At 39.9% G+C, this 18,804-nt stretch overlaps 1 protein-coding gene across 3 annotated transcripts in view; it reads right to left on the reverse strand.

The window, feature by feature from the left end:
- The window catches only part of COL4A6 (collagen, type IV, alpha 6), a 131,905-nt gene that overhangs the window by 24,934 nt on the left and 88,167 nt on the right, over positions 1-18,804 (reverse strand). For 2 of the 3 annotated variants that reach the window (XM_014955015.1, XM_014955014.1), the window contains exons 6-21: positions 16,936-17,052; positions 15,078-15,146; positions 13,570-13,605; positions 13,081-13,143; positions 12,414-12,449; positions 12,231-12,272; positions 11,324-11,416; positions 10,225-10,278; positions 9,033-9,092; positions 8,155-8,199; positions 6,897-6,950; positions 5,505-5,574; positions 4,687-4,797; positions 3,708-3,857; positions 2,042-2,146; positions 977-1,137 (exon numbers count right to left, since the gene is read on the reverse strand). In XM_014955015.1, coding sequence (XP_014810501.1) covers positions 977-1,137; positions 2,042-2,146; positions 3,708-3,857; positions 4,687-4,797; positions 5,505-5,574; positions 6,897-6,950; positions 8,155-8,199; positions 9,033-9,092; positions 10,225-10,278; positions 11,324-11,416; positions 12,231-12,272; positions 12,414-12,449; positions 13,081-13,143; positions 13,570-13,605; positions 15,078-15,146; positions 16,936-17,052 — 1,266 coding nt within the window. The remainder of the gene's footprint in view (positions 1-976; positions 1,138-2,041; positions 2,147-3,707; positions 3,858-4,686; positions 4,798-5,504; positions 5,575-6,896; positions 6,951-8,154; positions 8,200-9,032; positions 9,093-10,224; positions 10,279-11,323; positions 11,417-12,230; positions 12,273-12,413; positions 12,450-13,080; positions 13,144-13,569; positions 13,606-15,077; positions 15,147-16,935; positions 17,053-18,804) is intronic. The other variant, XM_014955017.1, reaches the window with a different exon arrangement.

The raw sequence follows: 18,804 nt of genomic DNA on the forward strand, positions 1-18,804 counted from the left end.
TGCAATAAAATATAAAAGCTGCACCAATAATAAAATTGACAACCGCATCAGAAGGTGTAAATAGGAAATATTGCTGCGCATTTTTCTCTTTTTTTTTTTTTTTTTTAAAAAAAAAAAAAGAGGGGGGGGGGGGGAGAAAAAAAAAAGAGGCAGTCTGATGATTTCCAAATGTTTCATTGGAAAGCCAAACCCTGGAATACATATAGCACGATAATGACAGCAATCTTGGATGGCACCTGGAAGCATTACATCACTCATGATATAACAGGATCCAAGTACTGAATCTTCTTCCCTATTGCTTGGTGTGCTGCATTTACTGACACTGATAAAGATACTCTGAAGACAAAAGACTGGTATCTTTACGGACTATGATTTTCAAAAGTAAATACTGCCAATAAGCAATGCTCAGCACTTTGGAAAATCCTGTTTGCTATGGTTGCTGTTTCATAAAAAACCCAGCTCAACTCTCACTAATGTATTTAGCATACAATAGTTGAGAAGGAGGCTGCATCTATGGCACACAGTTTTTATAGCTATGAGCAATGATGTGAAAAGACCTCACCAGTCAATTTTTCAGGTCTTCTCTCCATGCAGATGTATATCTGCTTCCCCAACCAGCCCTCACTTAGGAAGAACCCTGGGTCTAATCCATGTTTACTTACAGCCAAGAAGCCCTGGGATAAATAATTGTTACTGTATTTCCCTTGACTGCTAAACATGCAGTTCTCAGAAATTAAGAACCATTTCTTCTCCCATTTTTCATAGGTGATAATTTCTCTACTTTCAGCTTCTTCTCACAAATCAGTTTCTGGGTTGCTTTTTTTTTTTTTTTAAATCCAAACAAGTAGAAGAAATTATAAAAAAAAAATGTGTTCTGCTTTCACTACAACCAACATCAGCAATTGCACATGGCACTTTTTCTCCATTACAACCCACTTTTTTCCATTACAACCAATATAGACTCCTCCTGCCTTACCGAAGGGCCTCGCAGTCCTGGTGCACCCACAGTGCCTGGGTCTCCACCAATGCCCTTAATCCCAGGCACGCCAGGGCTTCCTGATGGACCTGGTGGACCTGAAATGCCTTTTAGACCAGCTCTTGTAACTCCTCCATCACAAGCACAATCACCTGCCTCCCCTGGAAAATACAGTCAACACTCCAAACTCAGTTTCATTTGGAAAAAGACCCTTTTTCAGTTGCAAGAGCTCTAAAAGCAGTATTTGACTCAATTAGCACAAAGCCATTATCATATGATTTGATTTTGTGTCTACTCGGCTCAGGTGATGCGAGTGTCAAGCAAGTGGAACTCAGGCTTTGTCCAGGTTAACTTCTGTGCAATGCCCGTCACCATGTACAGCATGGACCTCATCACTTCTCAACCTCTTCCAAAAGGTTCAGACTCTCCTAAACAGATGGTTTTAGGAGAGTTTTAGGACAGAAGGCTTGCAGTTTTTTAAAGAGATAGTTATATGTCAGAGAAAGCAAATCCATACTCCTATTCACAGTGGGTTACAATGACCCTCAGCTGTATATCTTTATACTTCCCTGAATTGTAACTGGCCATGGATCCAAATAATCACAAAGCACAGTGATGTCTGCATCATCACGGCTTTTGCTGCTGGTTCTGTCACATACTAAGATCCAAATTCTCACAATTTTTAGCACAGGGGAGAATAAAATTAAGTTTCTCTGTCATTTTCAGCCTATAGTGCAAAAAGCAGTTAACAAGATTTTATTTTTAAGTCTCATTATGTCTTATGGCTTTAAAATATAACTTCATTAGCTAATTTTATGGGTATGAGATGTTTATCTGCTTATTTGCCTGAGCAGAGTAGGAAGAAGGAAATAGGATTTTGCTGGAAGTGCTGGGCACAGCTCTCTCTAAATTGTAAAGGCTGTTGGCTCCTTTAATCCATCTCAACCTCTCATGATTTGTCATAAAGATACTTCCATCTCACCTCTTAGGATATTAACCACGTGTAAATATCTTCCTGAGGTCCAATGAGAGCTAAAAGGGTCTCTCAAAACAAGAGCCAATTACCTTTGTACCCCTTTGGACCCAAAGCTCCCGGCAGCCCTCTTTGTCCAGGCTCCCCCGGGGGCCCAGTCCTTCCATCCAGGATAGTGTCTGGTGGGAATGAAGGGCCTATATGCAGAAAGAAGACAAACAAAAGCCATGAGAAGGCTAGATTTCCAGCTCATTAAATACTTACAATGTGAGTTACGCAACTGACAGAAACGGCATCCGATCAAACTGCAACTGAGGAAGTTACACAAGGAGATGGAACCTGGTCGGTATCACAGGCTGCAGTCCTCTGCCTTATGTTTGCTTCTCGCTTCTCACACAGAAAAGCAAAAGCTCCCATGATGTGGATGCATCAGAGTTTCATTCCTCTACTGCTCTGCCATTGCACTTTTTCAAAGACTTAACAGTTAGCCAAAGAAATAACCAAACATACGAACAGGTTTCATAAAGAAGAGCAAATGACTTTGTTCATGGCAGAGGCACCTTTACAGCCCTGGGAGAAGCTGAAACTCATATGGACAGAAGCCGAAGGGACAAATCAGTGTATTGGTGATTGTGATCACTAGCCGTTGCCTTTTCTGTTGACACAGAAGGTAACATATATGACAGCTGCTGCTGCATGCCTTCTGCAGAGTTCCTTGACTTCTCATTAAGTTGCTGTAGCTCAGGAAAGAGACTAAACGGCAAAAAAAAAAGGTCAAAGGGACTTTCCCTTTTGTTCACTTTATAACTGCAGGATTATTTTCTACATCTCTTTATATGCTGAAGAGAATGAAACATGAGCTGACAGAAACAGCAGTGGAAAGTGGTCTTACACAATCTAAAACTCCAGTGTCTGAAAACCCTTTCCCTCCGTGACAACAGTGAGATGGAGTGCTGACCAGCACCCCTCTGATGTGCCATGGAAACAAACTGCAACCATCAGCAAAAAACAGCTACAAGAGCTTTACAGACTCTGCAGAAAAAATGAGCCAGGTTTGACTAGCAAACAGCTATTGATAAGAGAGTAATTATTTTTTCTCCACAGAAAATCATTTCATCAGACCATGCTTATTGGCTCCGTCACTGGAGTCTGCCCTCTTTTAAAAGGCTAGCTCTCAAAAATAAAAAAGGCTGTTAGAATTCTGTTTATGGCAGAACGGTAAAATATAAGGTTTGTGTAAAGTCAACACTTTTCATGTAATAATGAATTTCTGAGAAAAACAAAACAATGCATAATTAACCAATCAGGGAATCCATACAAATGAACATGTAAAACTAAAATCACATTTCTTTAGGTCTAAAAACTGTCTCTTCAGGCATCCTATCTGACTCCTGGTGCCCAAAACACCTACTCACAAGACTTAACCCCAGAAGCTCATAAGGTCATGGTCTATTCTTTATCTAAGCCAGTAGGAGACTAGCCCAGAACTTCAAAGTCCTCTGTGTCATAAATTGTGTCTACACAACCTTGTGCTTCAGTCTCTCAGGCTACCACTCTAACAATAATTAGCTGTATTTTCTTACTTCAGAGGGGTGGCTGCTCATATATAGATTTAAGGTTGTGAGTTACCATCACAATGAGGTGTCAACCAAACATTTAAGATTTACAGATGAATAATCCTCACTGTTGAAGAAATAAATACATAAGCTGCTATTTGTCTTGTTTCATTCTAAATCTAAATATTAAAAATATACATACGTGGTGAACCAGGCAATCCTGGTGCTCCTGGTAGACCTGGTAAACCTTCTCTGCCGGGAGTGCCTGGTAATCCAATTGTTGCTCTTCCTGGTTCTCCCACTTCACCCTTCACACCTGGAATACCTGGAGACCCTCCAGGGCCCATTCCATCTAGACAGCAATGACACAATGAGTAGCTCTTCTCCAGCAGCAAACACATTCTATTATTTTTAATGTTATGAAAAATTACTGTTGTGCCCTGAACTACAACCATGTTAGCACAGAACAAGTTATAATTGCACACAAAGGAAACTTTACTAATTGGAGGCACCAAGGGCTCCCATTTACACACTCCTTTGCTCACCCAAAAAACTTCACAAAGCTGCATTTAAGTCCCACTGATCAGTTAAGACAATTAACGATGTAAGACTGCAGTTTATTTATTTTCCGATTTTCTTTGAGTGAGTTCCTAGTAGTTCCTAGTCCCTGGATCAGTGCAGGCCCAGACTTCACAGGTGACATTCAAGTGACAGAGAAACTTTCAAGTGAGATCTTTGATGGGATAAATGAATTCCACCTACACGGGGTTTATCTATCCAATCTGTTAGCTCTCTATTGCAAATATGAAAAGTCATTTAAAAAAAATAATTTTCAAAACATTTGCTATTATTTAAAATGTAGGAAAGGTACTGGCAGTAAACTCATTTGAAATGGAAATCAATCAATCAACCTCCTGTGTACACTACTACACCAAATATTCACACCTGAAGATTTACCTGGGCTGTAATCATTGTGGGACTAATTCTGCTCCCATCCAAGTCAACATACTTGGTTTCCCTGTGTGTCATCCCTGCCTCCTATGTCTCATACAGCAGTCTGCTGAGGGAGCAGGGAGAGGCTTGCTCCAACACCTTCACCATCTCTAGGCCACTAACCAGAGCCTTCTCAGCAACAAACACGGAAAACAGCCTGTTAAGGGCAGTGTTAGCAGCTGCTTTACCTCTCTCCAGGCCTGGAAATCCTGGAGCTCCTGGAAGGCCTGGTAAACCACTGATCCCTTCGTCTCCTGGAGGACCAGGTATTCCTGGGTTTCCAGGGTCACCCGGGGCACCTATTAGACAAATACAGAAAAAAAAGGAGGAAAATCTCAAGAGAATTTCTGCTGAAATTTCTGTTCAGTCAACTACCCTGGTGGCCACTAATCTCATTGACAGGAAAGGTTGCAAAGCCATTAGCTGTAAGCCTGTTAGTCAAAGATAAAAATAATGGTGGAAAATTCCTCCTGACCTCTTAGAGGTTGTTTCAAACTTGACTGCATGTGAAAGAGGAAGAATAGGAGAGATCACACAATTTGTCCCCTTACCTATATAGCTTCAGATACTGTTCCAATCCAGGCCTCATTCAGCTGTGGCATTAATTAAGCTCATTTTCTCAACAATATTCTTATCACATTGAATGACAAATAATAGTGGGATGACATTCAGAGCACCCACTTCCAAGCAACGCAAGCAAGACGTTTTTCCTTGGTACACTGAAGACAGACACACAGGTAGCCACACAGCACTTCCCCAGCTCACACACAGTCAGCCTCCCAGGCACTAAATTTCATTCTGCCTTGGAACATACAATTCTGCAATGTGGGGACGGCATTGGGACCTAACATACCTCTATGCCAGCAACATAGAAATTAAAGAAAAAATAACAAGGGATGGGTTAGACCCAATACACAATGTGGAAAAGTGGTAAAATACAGTAAGAATGAAAGTTGGATCGAAAAAGTGCTTTAGACGAGTTCCAAAACAAAATGGAAATGTGTACCTGAAATGACTACACCTTCCCTGTCAATAACGATAGGAGGGCCTGGGGGACCGATGTCACCTAATTCACCCTGTTAGAAGAAAACAGATTGATGCCACATTCAGATGGGTGATGGAAGGGAAGACAGCTTGTCAGGAAACAGACTGTGTTATGGGAGCAACACCTGTGTACATTCACTGACTAATCGTCATCTTTGTCTTGGTGAAGAATTCACTTTGTTCTTCTGCTATTCACAATCACCTGCTGTCCGGACACCTACTTCCTGCCTGACAAAACTGATGGCTGCTTCAGATAAAGTGTCTGTGACTATCCAGCTATCCTCTGAAGGCATCCCGTCACCTCAATAGGAAGCACAGGCATGTATATACAGACCACGTGTACTGGAGAGCAATTATCATATCAGCATATTGACCAATATCAGGGAGATCATATTTGTTCACCTTGTGGTAAAAGGCAGAGACCTGCTACGAACATACCCATTTTTAAAAACATTCATCACTGCAGCTATCCGTTGCCTTGGAATTCTGAATTTGAATAATAGGAGCTTCCATGAAAATGGATCCCTCCATAAAACCACACAGGTAGAACACGCAAATTGTGACAAACTGCACCATCATTCCTTCCTCTCGCTCTAACACTGTATCAAAACCTCTTTGAAACAGCAAGTGCAACATCTACCTGTTTGCAAATTGCCATCATATTTATAGCATAAACACCATGCAGTGAGCCAAGGCAGCAAACGCTGTTGCTTCTTCCAGTAATACTCCTCTGTGCATAAACCTCTACTGCTCCTTCTCGCATGTGCTCTGCACGAAAAAACCTTTCAGTACTTGCATTTCATGTCTGCCAACCATATACCAATCTCGGTGACAGATGAGTGTTTTTCACAGCAAACTATGAGATCCAACCATTTTCCACTCAGTTTCCAGATGTCTGACTGCCCAAGTTGTGAGATACCCAGAAAACGACTGCTATGTTTTGCCTATCTCCAACAGGAAAAATCGAGCACATTATTTTCAGACTTGTCAATACTTGAAGATCTGTGATCTCAGACTTCACGTAGCCTTGGCAACTATCTTAATATCCACTTAGTTCTATCTAATCTTGCCTCAATTGTCCAGTAACTATGGCTATGGTGTAAGGATAAAGGAGACCATAGTCATGAAGTTACATGAAGGAACATTATAAAGGTATTAACATAGCCAAGTGTTCATAGTTCAGCAACCACTCAGTTTTATCCTTAAAAATAAAGTAAATGAGTAACTGAGACATACTGAAAATTGCAGTTATACAGACACAAAGAAGATATTTGATTGGGGTAATGGTAATTTATTTATTCATGCAAGCATCTTTAAAAGAGCAATGCTTGAGTATTTTCATGTGAGAAGTTACCTTTATGCCTTCAACTCCATCCAGCCCTGGATAGCCTGGAACACCTGGATGACCCTGCAAAGTCACACACAGGAACACTGTTACACAGTGGTGTTATTTGTTAGCTGAGACATCTGCAGTTCCTGGACTTGAATCACAAACGTAATGCATTGTCCTACCAAGCATTTGCAGAAGAAAAAACTGATGGCATCAATTTCTCAGCACTCACAAAATACCACAGCTCCTGTAGACATCCTTGTGCTCTAAAGATGGTGAGAACTTGTGAGCAGGCACGAGGATGTTCAAATCAGGAAGACACTTTGGAATTCTCACAGAATCGTAGAAATGCTTGTGGAGTGAAGAGTCTAGAACATTATTTTCCTTGTCCCCCACACTGTTCCCTCTACTCTATTTCCCCTCCAACAAATTATTGGCACCAAAACATTTGAGGTGACACTGGGAGATCCAGCTCTCCAGCTATCCATTTCCTGGTAGCACTCTCAGGGACACCAAAATTCTCCTTCTGGGTGTGTGCCTGGGAATCTACACAGAAATGATCTACTGTTCTATGTTGGGTAATGTATTAAACCTGTCCCAGTATGGATTGCAAATCCCACTGCCACTGCAGACAAAATGGGATATTCCAAGAGCTCTGGAGCAGGGAACCTTAACTTGAAACCTTGCCTGTGATTCTGAAGCCTTGGACAACTGTAGGCCGCAATATAGCCCATACACAGTACTGTTGAGAAACTTGGCATAAAGGGCTTGGTTTTAATCATATAATTTTAACATACAGATATTAATTAGATTATATTAGAGATACCAGCACCTTCAGTATATCTTGAGAAGGACATACATAAAAGAAAATATGCAAGAAAGTGACTGTATTCCAGGCTGCAAAATGTAAACTGTATTTCCAAAAGTTGCTTTCTTGAACAACTTCCACTGCTGTATCTGCAAATGGAAGGGCTTTAACACATTTTTAGCCACTTGATCATCTGGCCATTTCCACCCACAAAAGGGGAAGAGTGGGAGACCTGATTGTTCCAGGAGGGAATGTACAATTTCCAATCTGTGAAGATGGTCCTCTGAATACATAGGGATAACCAGAAAGACAGTTAAAGGGATCTAGAGTTTTACATGGACTTCCTTGTTAGCTCTCACTAGTTCAATAAGGCAGCTGCAGAGAACTTGGAGCCACTAGATAAGGAAGTCAGCAGATCTTAAGCAGTTAGATGGTTTCTGTAAATGTAAGTACACTCAAAAAAAGAAATTTCACCTTTCTCCCTGGAATCCCATCAGATCCATCCAGTCCCAAAAGACCCTAGAACAGCAAAAAAACATTAACTTTCAGAGACTCCAATCTGGTCTTATTATATCAAGCTCCAATACCTCATCATCAAAGCGTGAAAAGGTAAAAGGAGAAGCTACCACTGACTTCCCACATCTCCCAAATATTAAGGATCATAATTGAAAGAATTCAGCTGAATAACCGATAAAAGACATTTTATCTTCTTTCACCACTGTCTTTTGAAGTCATGCTGTTGTAACTTACTAGGAAGTTAGGTGGGTAGTTTGCAATTATAAGGCCATGAAACTTAACAGTATCTTGAGAATTTATTCCTCACATGCAGAACAGAATGTCTTGGTCTTCTTGTTGTGTATAAGCACATCTCTGCAGGTCATGGCGGTTTAAGAATCTATGGCTGGCATGTGATTGAGCACACCAGCTTTCCCATTTCTTCCCCAAGTATCTGTGTTCTCTTACGGCTGATTCTGGCACTAGTTAAGAGCTCCCTAAAGCCCCTGCAAGGCCTCTTTATTGCCTTCATTTGGTCTTCCTGCAAGCTTCCTTTTCTGTGAAGCTTTCAAAAACACTGGAAAAACACAGGCCCTGCAGTATCAAGCCCTCCACTAAATACTTCTGCATGATTTTCTTGGGCTGCCTTGTCTGTATATATCTTTCATCTCACCTTTAATCTGCAGCTTTACTGAGATAAGTACTATCTATTGGTTCTGTCGTCGTGTGGTGCTGGCTACTATGGGACCCAGTCCTATGCCTGAGAGTCCTACCAGCTTTGAGAATGCTTTTGTTGATGAAAGGCCCATTTCATGTGTTTAAGAACAGGCATTTAAGGACTTTGTAAAGTTACCTACCCTGGCACCCGGTAATCCAGGCACACCTTTTTCTCCTTTTTCCCCAACACCTCCAAAACCCTGAGGAAAAATATTAACATTAAATCAGTGATCTGTCTGGAGTTGAATAGCACAGCCCTAAGACAAAATGAGCACAAATCCATCTATTAATATAAACAGTACAACAGAGAAACAAGGGGAACTGAGTATTTCTGCTGCTACTCTTTTTCATTTCCAAAGCCTAAGAATGACACAAAGCAAGCATTTTCATGCTCAACATTTGGTGGTTTTCCCAGTCAGCAAGAAATATCAAATCCAGAGATAGAACACCAGGATTTAATTTCAGCGAGAGTTACAGTAGTTAAGCAATTTTCAAGCTTCAATCTTGAAATATCTTATGGCTGTGGTTAAGTTCACACATATGTTCAAACCCATCAGCTTCAATGGGCTTCTTGTGATGCATGAAGCTAAACATGCACACAATGGAACATGTCCAGAAAGACTAATAACAAACTGTGCTTCATGTACAGGTTTTTCTTGCACGTCTTTCTGTGAAGAACATCTGTACATTCAAGAAACTGGCAAACAATTTATCTTACTAGTCAGAAGTTCCACAAAATATTTATTCCCTGAACTTCTTAAACCTGTGTTTACAAAAGGTTATAAGTTGGGAAATAGTTCTCTGGAATCCAGGGATAAATTGTTGTTCTTGATTCATACAGAGAAGATGCTACACATTCCTGAGTATATAAGCACTAATGTTAAAAAGCCCATTCTAAAATTGGACATATAAAGACAGACAGAAAGATCTGCATGTGCTTTATAACTTTAAAGTAAAATAACAAAAATATGTTTAGACATAATTAAGGGAATAAAAATTAGACTGCTTAAAAAAAGGTCTAGCTCTCTATGGGACACCAAGAAACACTGCCATCAAGTGGTCATGTAAAGGGTATGGCTACTTGCAGGTCTCTGCAGATTACATGTACTGAAATGATGAATGCTTGGTAACACCTATAGTAGGACAGCATTATCTTCTTTGTATCTGCAGATTACAATTACACTCTTCAAAAATTCTTGTGGACTTTTTAATCAGATTTTCAAAGTACTCTGGTACCTAAAAACTCCTGTAGAGACCTTGTGAGCTATTCAGAGGATGTTAAACCATCTAATCCATATTAGGGCTATATTAAAAAACCTCCTCTGTCCTTACCGGAATGCCAGGCAATCCTTTGTCTCCAGGGAGTCCTTGAGGGCCTGGCACACCCTGACAAGGGGAAGAGGTAAACACAATAAATCACTGTGCCCATGAAAGCAAGACTTTCCCCAATCCACCCATCACGTTTCTGACTTCCAAAGTAAGGTCTTGTAATTTGTTTGTCGCAAGTACACTCCATTTGTGTCATGATGTGCCAGACATAGTGTGTCTCAGCACAGTGCTGGTGCATGCCACAGATTGTCTGTGACCACTGCCCATGCTTCAAAGACCACTACTTGGGAACCGTTCTCCTGTCCTCCACTCTTAGAAATCAAACTAGACACATTTCATATTGTCATCTAAGGAACTGGAACACACACAGTACTTCATGGAAAGCAGCAAAATAACAAATGATGAGATACCATAATGTCTTCATAACCCTGCTTACAAATTCAAGAGTGAGCCGCTTGTTTGAATCCCACCTCACACTAATGTAACTCCACCAAGCAAGACAATAACTCTTACGACTTATGCAGGGGCTTAGGCAAGCTCAGACTGGGCTCCCAAACCAGCCTGTATAGGTCCCAGGTTAATTCAGTATGCCTAAATTTCATGCATGTAGAGAATTTTTAACTTGAGATGCATACAGTTTTTATAAAAACACTGATGACCTAAGTATGTATCTCATTAAATGCCAGGATAACAAAGTAAAGGAGAGAAATCCCTCTATTTCAGAGTAGTGTGCATCATAACCAAAGCAAAAGAGCTGGAGAGCTTCTTATTTATTTTTCTAAATGGGTTTTTTTTTTTCCTTCAGTTGACACAATTTTACAGGTCCAACAGAAAAAAACTATGGTTTGTTTATTATTATGATTAATGATTAAAAACTTTAAATAGCTTTCAGATTTATCTTTCTGAGATGTATGCATTCTCCAGTGGTCCGCAATGTTCTGAGCTAAGAAGATTTTTATTCAATAGCCACCTGGCAGATTAAACTAGTACCGAAAATTGTTTTGATTTGGAAATACAACAGCCCTCACTCTCCAGTAATTTCATTCAGCCTTGAATGAAGGAGCATGTGGAGGGGGAGGGTTTGTAAACTGAATTCACAGACCTTTTCTCCTTGCTTCCCTTTTGGAAATCCCATGAATTCCAGTATTCCAGTGGATGGTGGGGGACCTGGAGGGCCAGGCAGCCCTACATCACCCTGTTGGCAAAAGAAGCAGCTATTAATATAGCCAAAACACATTTGATTTCCTATGGAAGTGGCTTGTGGATCAAAAGAGAGCCATTCGAATTATATCCCATGTACATAATATCTGTGTGCCTGAATGCTGGCACAGGAGTTTGGTCACGCAAGTTAAAAGATCAGACTGAAAATTAACATGAACAGAAAAAAAAAAAATTAAAAAAAAAGCTCAGCTTTTGAATCAACAGGAAAAGATTACAGAAAAACTTCAGGGAGAAATAGGAAAGAAAAGATGACAAGAAACAATTAGAAGTGTAGAAAGCTGAGAACCAACTTTAACAGCAGCAGAATCAAGTCCCAAATTGAGAACTTTGAGAAGCCCCATTATGCCAGTGTAAATTCTCACACAGACTGCAGGACACCCATTTAGGATTGTGAGACTATAAATTACACATCAGTCTACCCAAAAAACATTATGAAAGCCAAAATCAATGAAGTCAGTAGAATAATTCAATACAAGAGGTGAAGGTCCAAAGAAACTGAAAGACAGAGATTCAAAAGATGTCTGAGGACCTCATGTCTAGAAACTATGCAACTATGCGCTGAATTGAGATTTTCCCCTTCCCCCTCTTCATCCAGAAAAAGCTCCCATCCTTTTTTTGTGAGCTAGCAAGACTCTTTAGTATTTGGACTGTCAATAAGTCCAAGACAAGAAAAGAAAAAGGAAAAGACAAAAATGCTACAATCTACCCACTTTCTAGAGGATCAACCTATGACGGAACACTGGAGTATCACTTCATGCTCTTTCCATAACAGAACAAGTTTTACCTACCTTTTCTCCTTTCTCTCCTTGAAAGCCTAATCCCATGTTGCCCTAGGAGAGAAAAAAAACAAACAATGATGAATTAATAATGAAACAACAGCAACAACAGCATCACTATCATCTACGCCCACAGCACTGTTAAAAAAGCTAACACTCAGGTGTAGAAAGAAGACAGGAAAGATAGGTACTTACTTTTGGACCTGGTGGCCCAGGGGGACCCATTGGACCCTAAATGTGAACAAGATCAAGATTTTATTTCTTTTGACTTAATTAGGATGCATACTATTGGAACAATACTGGGATCTGCAGTGGTTCCTGAACTTTCACCTCTTGCCCACAAAGCAAAAGCAACTGATACACATGATATTCAAGTCTTCACTCTATTTATAATAGACAACATAGCCCTTGGTACGGTGGTTTAATTAAAAGCAAACTTCAATTTAAAAGCAACAAACAGGTAGTTCAGTTTTACCTCTGCCAATTGTAGTATCTTGAAAAAGCAACTCCTTTGCATATATCAAGATGACAAAGGCTCCAAACACGCAGAGGTGAGCATATTCCCTCTAGTCCCAAGATGAGGAAGTGCTCACAACAGTATAATGTAGTGCTTGCAGTCAGCACTCCAGGGCTTTGCTGGAGCACTCAGTCACAATTGCTGCTCTGAGCACTGCTCCAGAGAGGAGCCTTTCCTCTTGTGATTAGATTAAACCACCCAAGTTCAAGTACTCTATGCTTGAAGCCAGCTGTGCTCAGTCCTCTTAGCTGCACACACACGTGCTCATTGTCATGACACAAGGAGGGAAAACTGTCAACGTTTTGAACTGTTCTGTCAACAAGTGCAACAGTTGAGGTCTCTTACCTGCAAACCTGGTAATCCTATAGGGCCCACAGAACCTATTGGACCTGGAAAACCTTTTGGGCCCTGTAAGAACATAGGACAAATACAGGATGTGTGGCACTTAACCCATCAAACCCCAACCAAACATAAAGTAAGTCTCAGGAAACATTAAGTGATATCCCCTAATTGAGTATGCCAAATCAAATCCCGTAACAATCCATTTCATATTATTAGATGTATTTTCAAAACCAAAGTTGCAGACTTCAATGGTAAAAGGGAGTTTGACTTGAAAAAGGAAAAATGGAAGAGGTAAGAGCAAAAATCAGAATTCCTCTACTATAATGTGGATCCACTCATACCATTACAAAGCTGGAATTGCTTGTGCTACTGGTATCACACATATAATACATGGCCCACTACTTTGAAAAGTTTCCTTAAGAACCAATACCTACAGAAAAATTACCTACTTGATATTCTTTAAAATCATTATTCCCCAAATTAATAACTTACAGAAATTCCATCCAATCCAGGAAGACCATTTTCTCCCTAAAATTATAAATGCATGAATAAAAATTACACTACATTATTGCAACAAACTATAAGGAAAATTAAGTTTTGTATAAATAGAAATCCTGCTGTTAGTTAATATTAGATCAAGTGTAAATGGGAAAATATTTTGACACCTCCGCTTCCATATTTAAATTGGGTAATGGACAGATTCCAAAACCCTCAGAAATTACAACCATTTTATTTATGGTAACAAGAGAAACTGAAGTGAAAAAAGATGTTATTACTTGTAAAAACCCTGGAAAATACACTATAAAAACTTCCATTACAAAACCATAATAAAATAGGTAAAAGCATATAATTACTACACCAAATTACCTATATTTCCCATAAAAACTGAAGTAAATAAGTTCAGATCTATTTAACTTTTACCAACTTGTGAATGTATATAACGTGGGTAGAATTCCAGCAAAGTTTTTAATTTTGACCAACCAAGTCGGTGTGAGGGGCCTTATATGACAGAATAAATGTCTTAATATTTTCAATATTTAATGAAGCACGAGGCTGATAAATACTGCTGAACTCAGTATGACAAGAGGTATTGAATCCTTTGTAGATTTATTCCAAACCTAGTATTTCTGGCAAAAATCAAAACCATGGTAAGTTGGTGAGTGTTTGTTTCAAGGCAACAAAGAACCAAGTCTTTTACGTGAGCATGTTCAAGAACCTCCTCACTGCTCTGAAGAATAAATTGAAATTGTCTATCCAGAGTTTATATTTTCTGTACAGGAAATAAAATTACAGACTTGATACAGACATTTCAGGGCAAAGTCCTTATTAAACAGAGAAAGTAAAATCCTGACTTCACAGCAGAAAAGGATGGAATACTATGAGTGGGATATGATATTCATGTATTTAAACCAAGAACATAACTGATTACTTACTAGTACCTCCCAGTACAACAAACACTGGGAAGCAGCTGGGATCTCACAGCAGAAATCTTAACATGCACTTGCAAGTTTCCTGAGCTCTTATTTCAACAGACCTGGCACGTGCAAAGAAAGTTACAGGAAAGTCCCGAGGGTAGGTGAAGGGCCTCTCCTTTGCTACATCTGCATCTAGAAACACATATGCCCCCTCATACACCTCAGGATAAGCTTAGAGGAAATTCCTCACACCCATGGTTGGACACCACAAACAAATGGTGCTAACTCTCCAGAGACAAGCGAAGGACCAGCAACCACACTCAACAGCAACAGGATGAGCAATGTCCCAGGATCCCAGTATGGGATGAACAAGATCTCTGCAAAGACCTGGCAGTTCCAAGTTCTGAGAGCATTCTGTGCTGTCATTATTCAAGTTATTATACGGCCTTTTTCACATCCAGACATACCCACGATACCCATGTCTAACATCACGAGCAATCTAACCTGCAGCATCAGCCCTGCAACCTGCAGAACATCAAAGTGTTTCTTGTACTCTATTTTCTCCTGTATGATGACAAGTCTTACCTTCATTCCTTTAAGACTGCCTTGAGCAAAAACAGGTTCTCCTTTATGGCCTTTTGGGCCAGGACGACCCTGATTTAAAACAAAAAAAATTTAAAAAATAAATTTCTGGAAAAAATACTGATTTAGTTTTGAAATAATTTATATCCAGCATAATGAACAGGGCAAACTGCTGGCTCCAATAAACTGCTAAAGTATGACTGAAGTTTTGTCAAAGAAGCTGTGGTATTATGAGAACTTAAAGACTTCCAGTGGCTTTAGAAAAACAAGGTTCTGCAAACATTTTCTCTGGTATTTTCCTGTTTATATTAGATTTCCCTTTTATTTTAGGCCTTTGACTTCTAAGATCCTATTTGAGTCTGTTTGACATGGTGTCACCGCCCTGGCCATACGTATATCAATGCCACCCAGAGGGCCCTTGACAGGCTGGAGGGGTGGGCCTATGTGAACCTTCTGAAGTTCCACAAGGCCAAGCCCTTTCCAATCCAAACCATTCTATGATTCTATCTCATGTTTAACACTATGAATCACTGAATTTTGTTTAGAATCAATGAGAGAAAAAACTGGTAAAGTGCATGAATCTTCTGAAAAAGCTGCCATTTTAATTCTAGGTTTACCCAATTTATTTTAATCTTAATCATCCCATCCAAATTATCTGAGGTGATTTCATTTAATTGCCAACCTAATTTCAGAGGGGTTGGCTGATCCAAGCAGCTCTCCTTGCCAAAAATGCAATCCTACAGCATTACAAAATAGAAATTTGAGCAGCAGGTATGATTAAATCAGCTACTTTAGAAAGCAGTACTTTAATTTGGTCTTATTGCTTCAGAATTTTTCAATATCATATGAATTTCAAGTCTGGATGACATGTAAAGATGTCTTAGGACATTTTAGAAATGCTGAAACAAATGGCATTATTTATATCTGCCAGTTGTATTTTCTTCCTCTTCTTCATGTATATGTGCAAAGGACGTACGATTAGTCACACAATCTGTGCTTCTAAGATCAGGCTTTGAACGTGAACAAATATTCACATATTTGTCTAATATTTTAATATTTAGTCAAATACTTTTTGCTTACACTGCAAAAACAACCACGTACTTGTATAAAGGACTGTAATTCCCCACAGCATCTAAGAGTGGAGTTCTTAGAACTAATCCTACCCACTTAAAACAGAAGTAGCGCATGACGCAGCTACCTTCACTTCCTCTACAGTCAATGCAGAAAAATGGGCATCTTCAAAGATAATTCATCCTGAAAGGCAGAGGGAGAGAAGTGCTCTCGCAAGTACCATTCTCTATAAGAAGGGAGCCCAGATGAATAGATTAGAGACCTAACTTTAACGTGTCCAATGCAAGCCAGATAAAACTCCAACCTGGTAGAACAGTGTTTTCAAGAGTAAAACACATACCCTGGAAAGTAAATCCTACTGAGACTCAATGAGACTGAAGGGTTTGGCTACCTTAAAACCTGAAGAAAGGATCCAATACTTGATGCATAGACTTGAACATGTGATAACATCCTTTCCTGAATCACCATTCACTAATTTGAAACGTCAGGTGGAAGATGTTTGATACTTCATGGTGCTTAAAAACTTTATCATGATTTCTTCTGAGTTAGCTTGAATACTGCCAGTGACAATGGTATAACTTGGTGTGGGAACATACTGAATTCACAGGATATTAACGGTATCCTCAGAGTGGAATTTCAATAAGATAATGATATTGAGCTCTAACAATGCTAATAAACTTTGGGTTATTAGGGCTAATCCTAAGTACTTGGGAGTTGCTTTTCCAACAGTGGCACGAAACGCAAATCCTGGCTTAGTGACTACAAACACCATGTTCGAGTTGGGACGTACAGGCAGCCCAGGCAGGCCAGGAAACCCATCTGATCCAGAAAAGCCAGGACTCCCAGTGGTACCATTGCAGCCATCGAGGCCAGGCAGACCTCTAGGTCCAGATTGTCCAGGGTGACCCTGTGTAAAGGGGAAAAAGAGCAAATGAATGACAGGATGTATCATTTTATTAGTAATTCTTTCCCCAGAAAACTGATATCTTCCAAATGGCAACACAAAACAAAAGAAATGCACAACTCCCACTCAAATTCAGTGTATGGCAGACTGCAACAGAACTAGCTGCTTCAGCCAGCATTGTTCATCCTCCCCAAAGCTTAAATCCTAGAACATTGGCTGCATTCATTTAATTATCTTTTTCTCCAAGGGATAATTTTCTGAAGTACATAACTCGTGCATGAGCAGATCCCAAAAGGGCAATACTCATCCCACAGCACCTGAAATATACGGCACATAACACAGTGTAAAACAGCACGCAATGGTGCACCTGACATCAGGAGTGGAAGTTGTTCATGTAAAAACAAGGGCAGAGGCAGACTCAACAATACTGAGCATTTATAATTCCAATCTGCTTAAATTTTAGTGACTTCTCTTCCTCTCTGGTGTGGATTCTTTCCTTTAATAGTTCAACAGATGTTACAGCTCCAGCATCAGGCCATGCAGGCGTAACAGCTTTTCTGGTTATATTAAACTTAAAGACCTAATTAAACTAACAGCATTTAAAAGGAAGTATCTGTAATGGTCAATTATTAGTCAAGCAGAGTAGAATACAAATGTACCTAATTCTGATTTCACACCTCTTTTGCCCTGGTATAGTTCTATTAAATTGACATGGTACTGGTGCAAAGGAGATCAAAGTTTGAGACTTCAGTTACTTTTTTCTTCAGTATCATATGTGTATGTAAGCAAAATACAGAAAGGTAGGACTGTCAGTCACACTACCCAGGTATCAAGCAGCTCCTTATTCTACCATTTTTTTGATAGAAATGAGTTCTGTCGTTCTCAAGGACAGCATTTTGTGGCAGGAAGGAAAATAAAAAATACAGAGATAATATCAGTAACTGATAGTTCTCTCCTGTCCCTCTGCACACCCTGATCTTGACTCATCCCAAAAGTACTTTTGTTTGATCCCAAAGACTCATCCTTAAGATATGTCATTAAGCAAGTTATGACTCACACTAGGAAAGTAAAAAAATAAACATGGATAAAATGGAGATACAGCAGAACATTAGCAATCCTTCATGCCTGACACTTAAACCAAAACACATTTGTGTTGCTAAGGGTCTTCCCAGTCCAAGCCAATAGCATATGCTCTGACCAAACTCAACGAGAACTTTGCAGTAATGTAAAGTCTTTTATCTATGGATCTTAAAATGCATTGCAAAAATGTGGGAATGCTATAAACTTCATTTTACGGATGAGAAGCTGGGGGCACACGGTAGCAGAGTGACTTTCCCAGGGATGCAGAGCAACTTAGGCCATAATGACGCAAATACTCAAGCTGATCACTGGCCTCAGCTGCTGCCAGGAGGGTCAGCACACACTCCTGCTTAATCACACCTGCCTCTTCCCGGAGCTGGCATAAGCACAGGCAGAATAGCAGGAAACTGCACACAGAGAAATAACTGTTCTGTTTCTTAATAGGGTTAATTTTCAGCCAGATGAGTTCCTTGGTCCAAATCATTTGGCAACTGTATCACGATTTGTGCCAATAAAATGGAGAGAAGGGGAGAGAGCCCAGATCTGCTCTCTGTCAGTCAACATGGTGCAAACTGAATGAATGTAGAGTGTGTCTCCACCACAAGATCAAGGCAGCTCACCCAGACAAGTATAAATTTGAGATTAAACAAGGCCTCAGGACATGGAATGAAGTCA

This window comes from Calidris pugnax, unplaced genomic scaffold (genome assembly GCF_001431845.1).
Source record: "Calidris pugnax isolate Ruff unplaced genomic scaffold, ASM143184v1 scaffold38, whole genome shotgun sequence".
Taxonomy (NCBI): domain Eukaryota; kingdom Metazoa; phylum Chordata; class Aves; order Charadriiformes; family Scolopacidae; genus Calidris; species Calidris pugnax.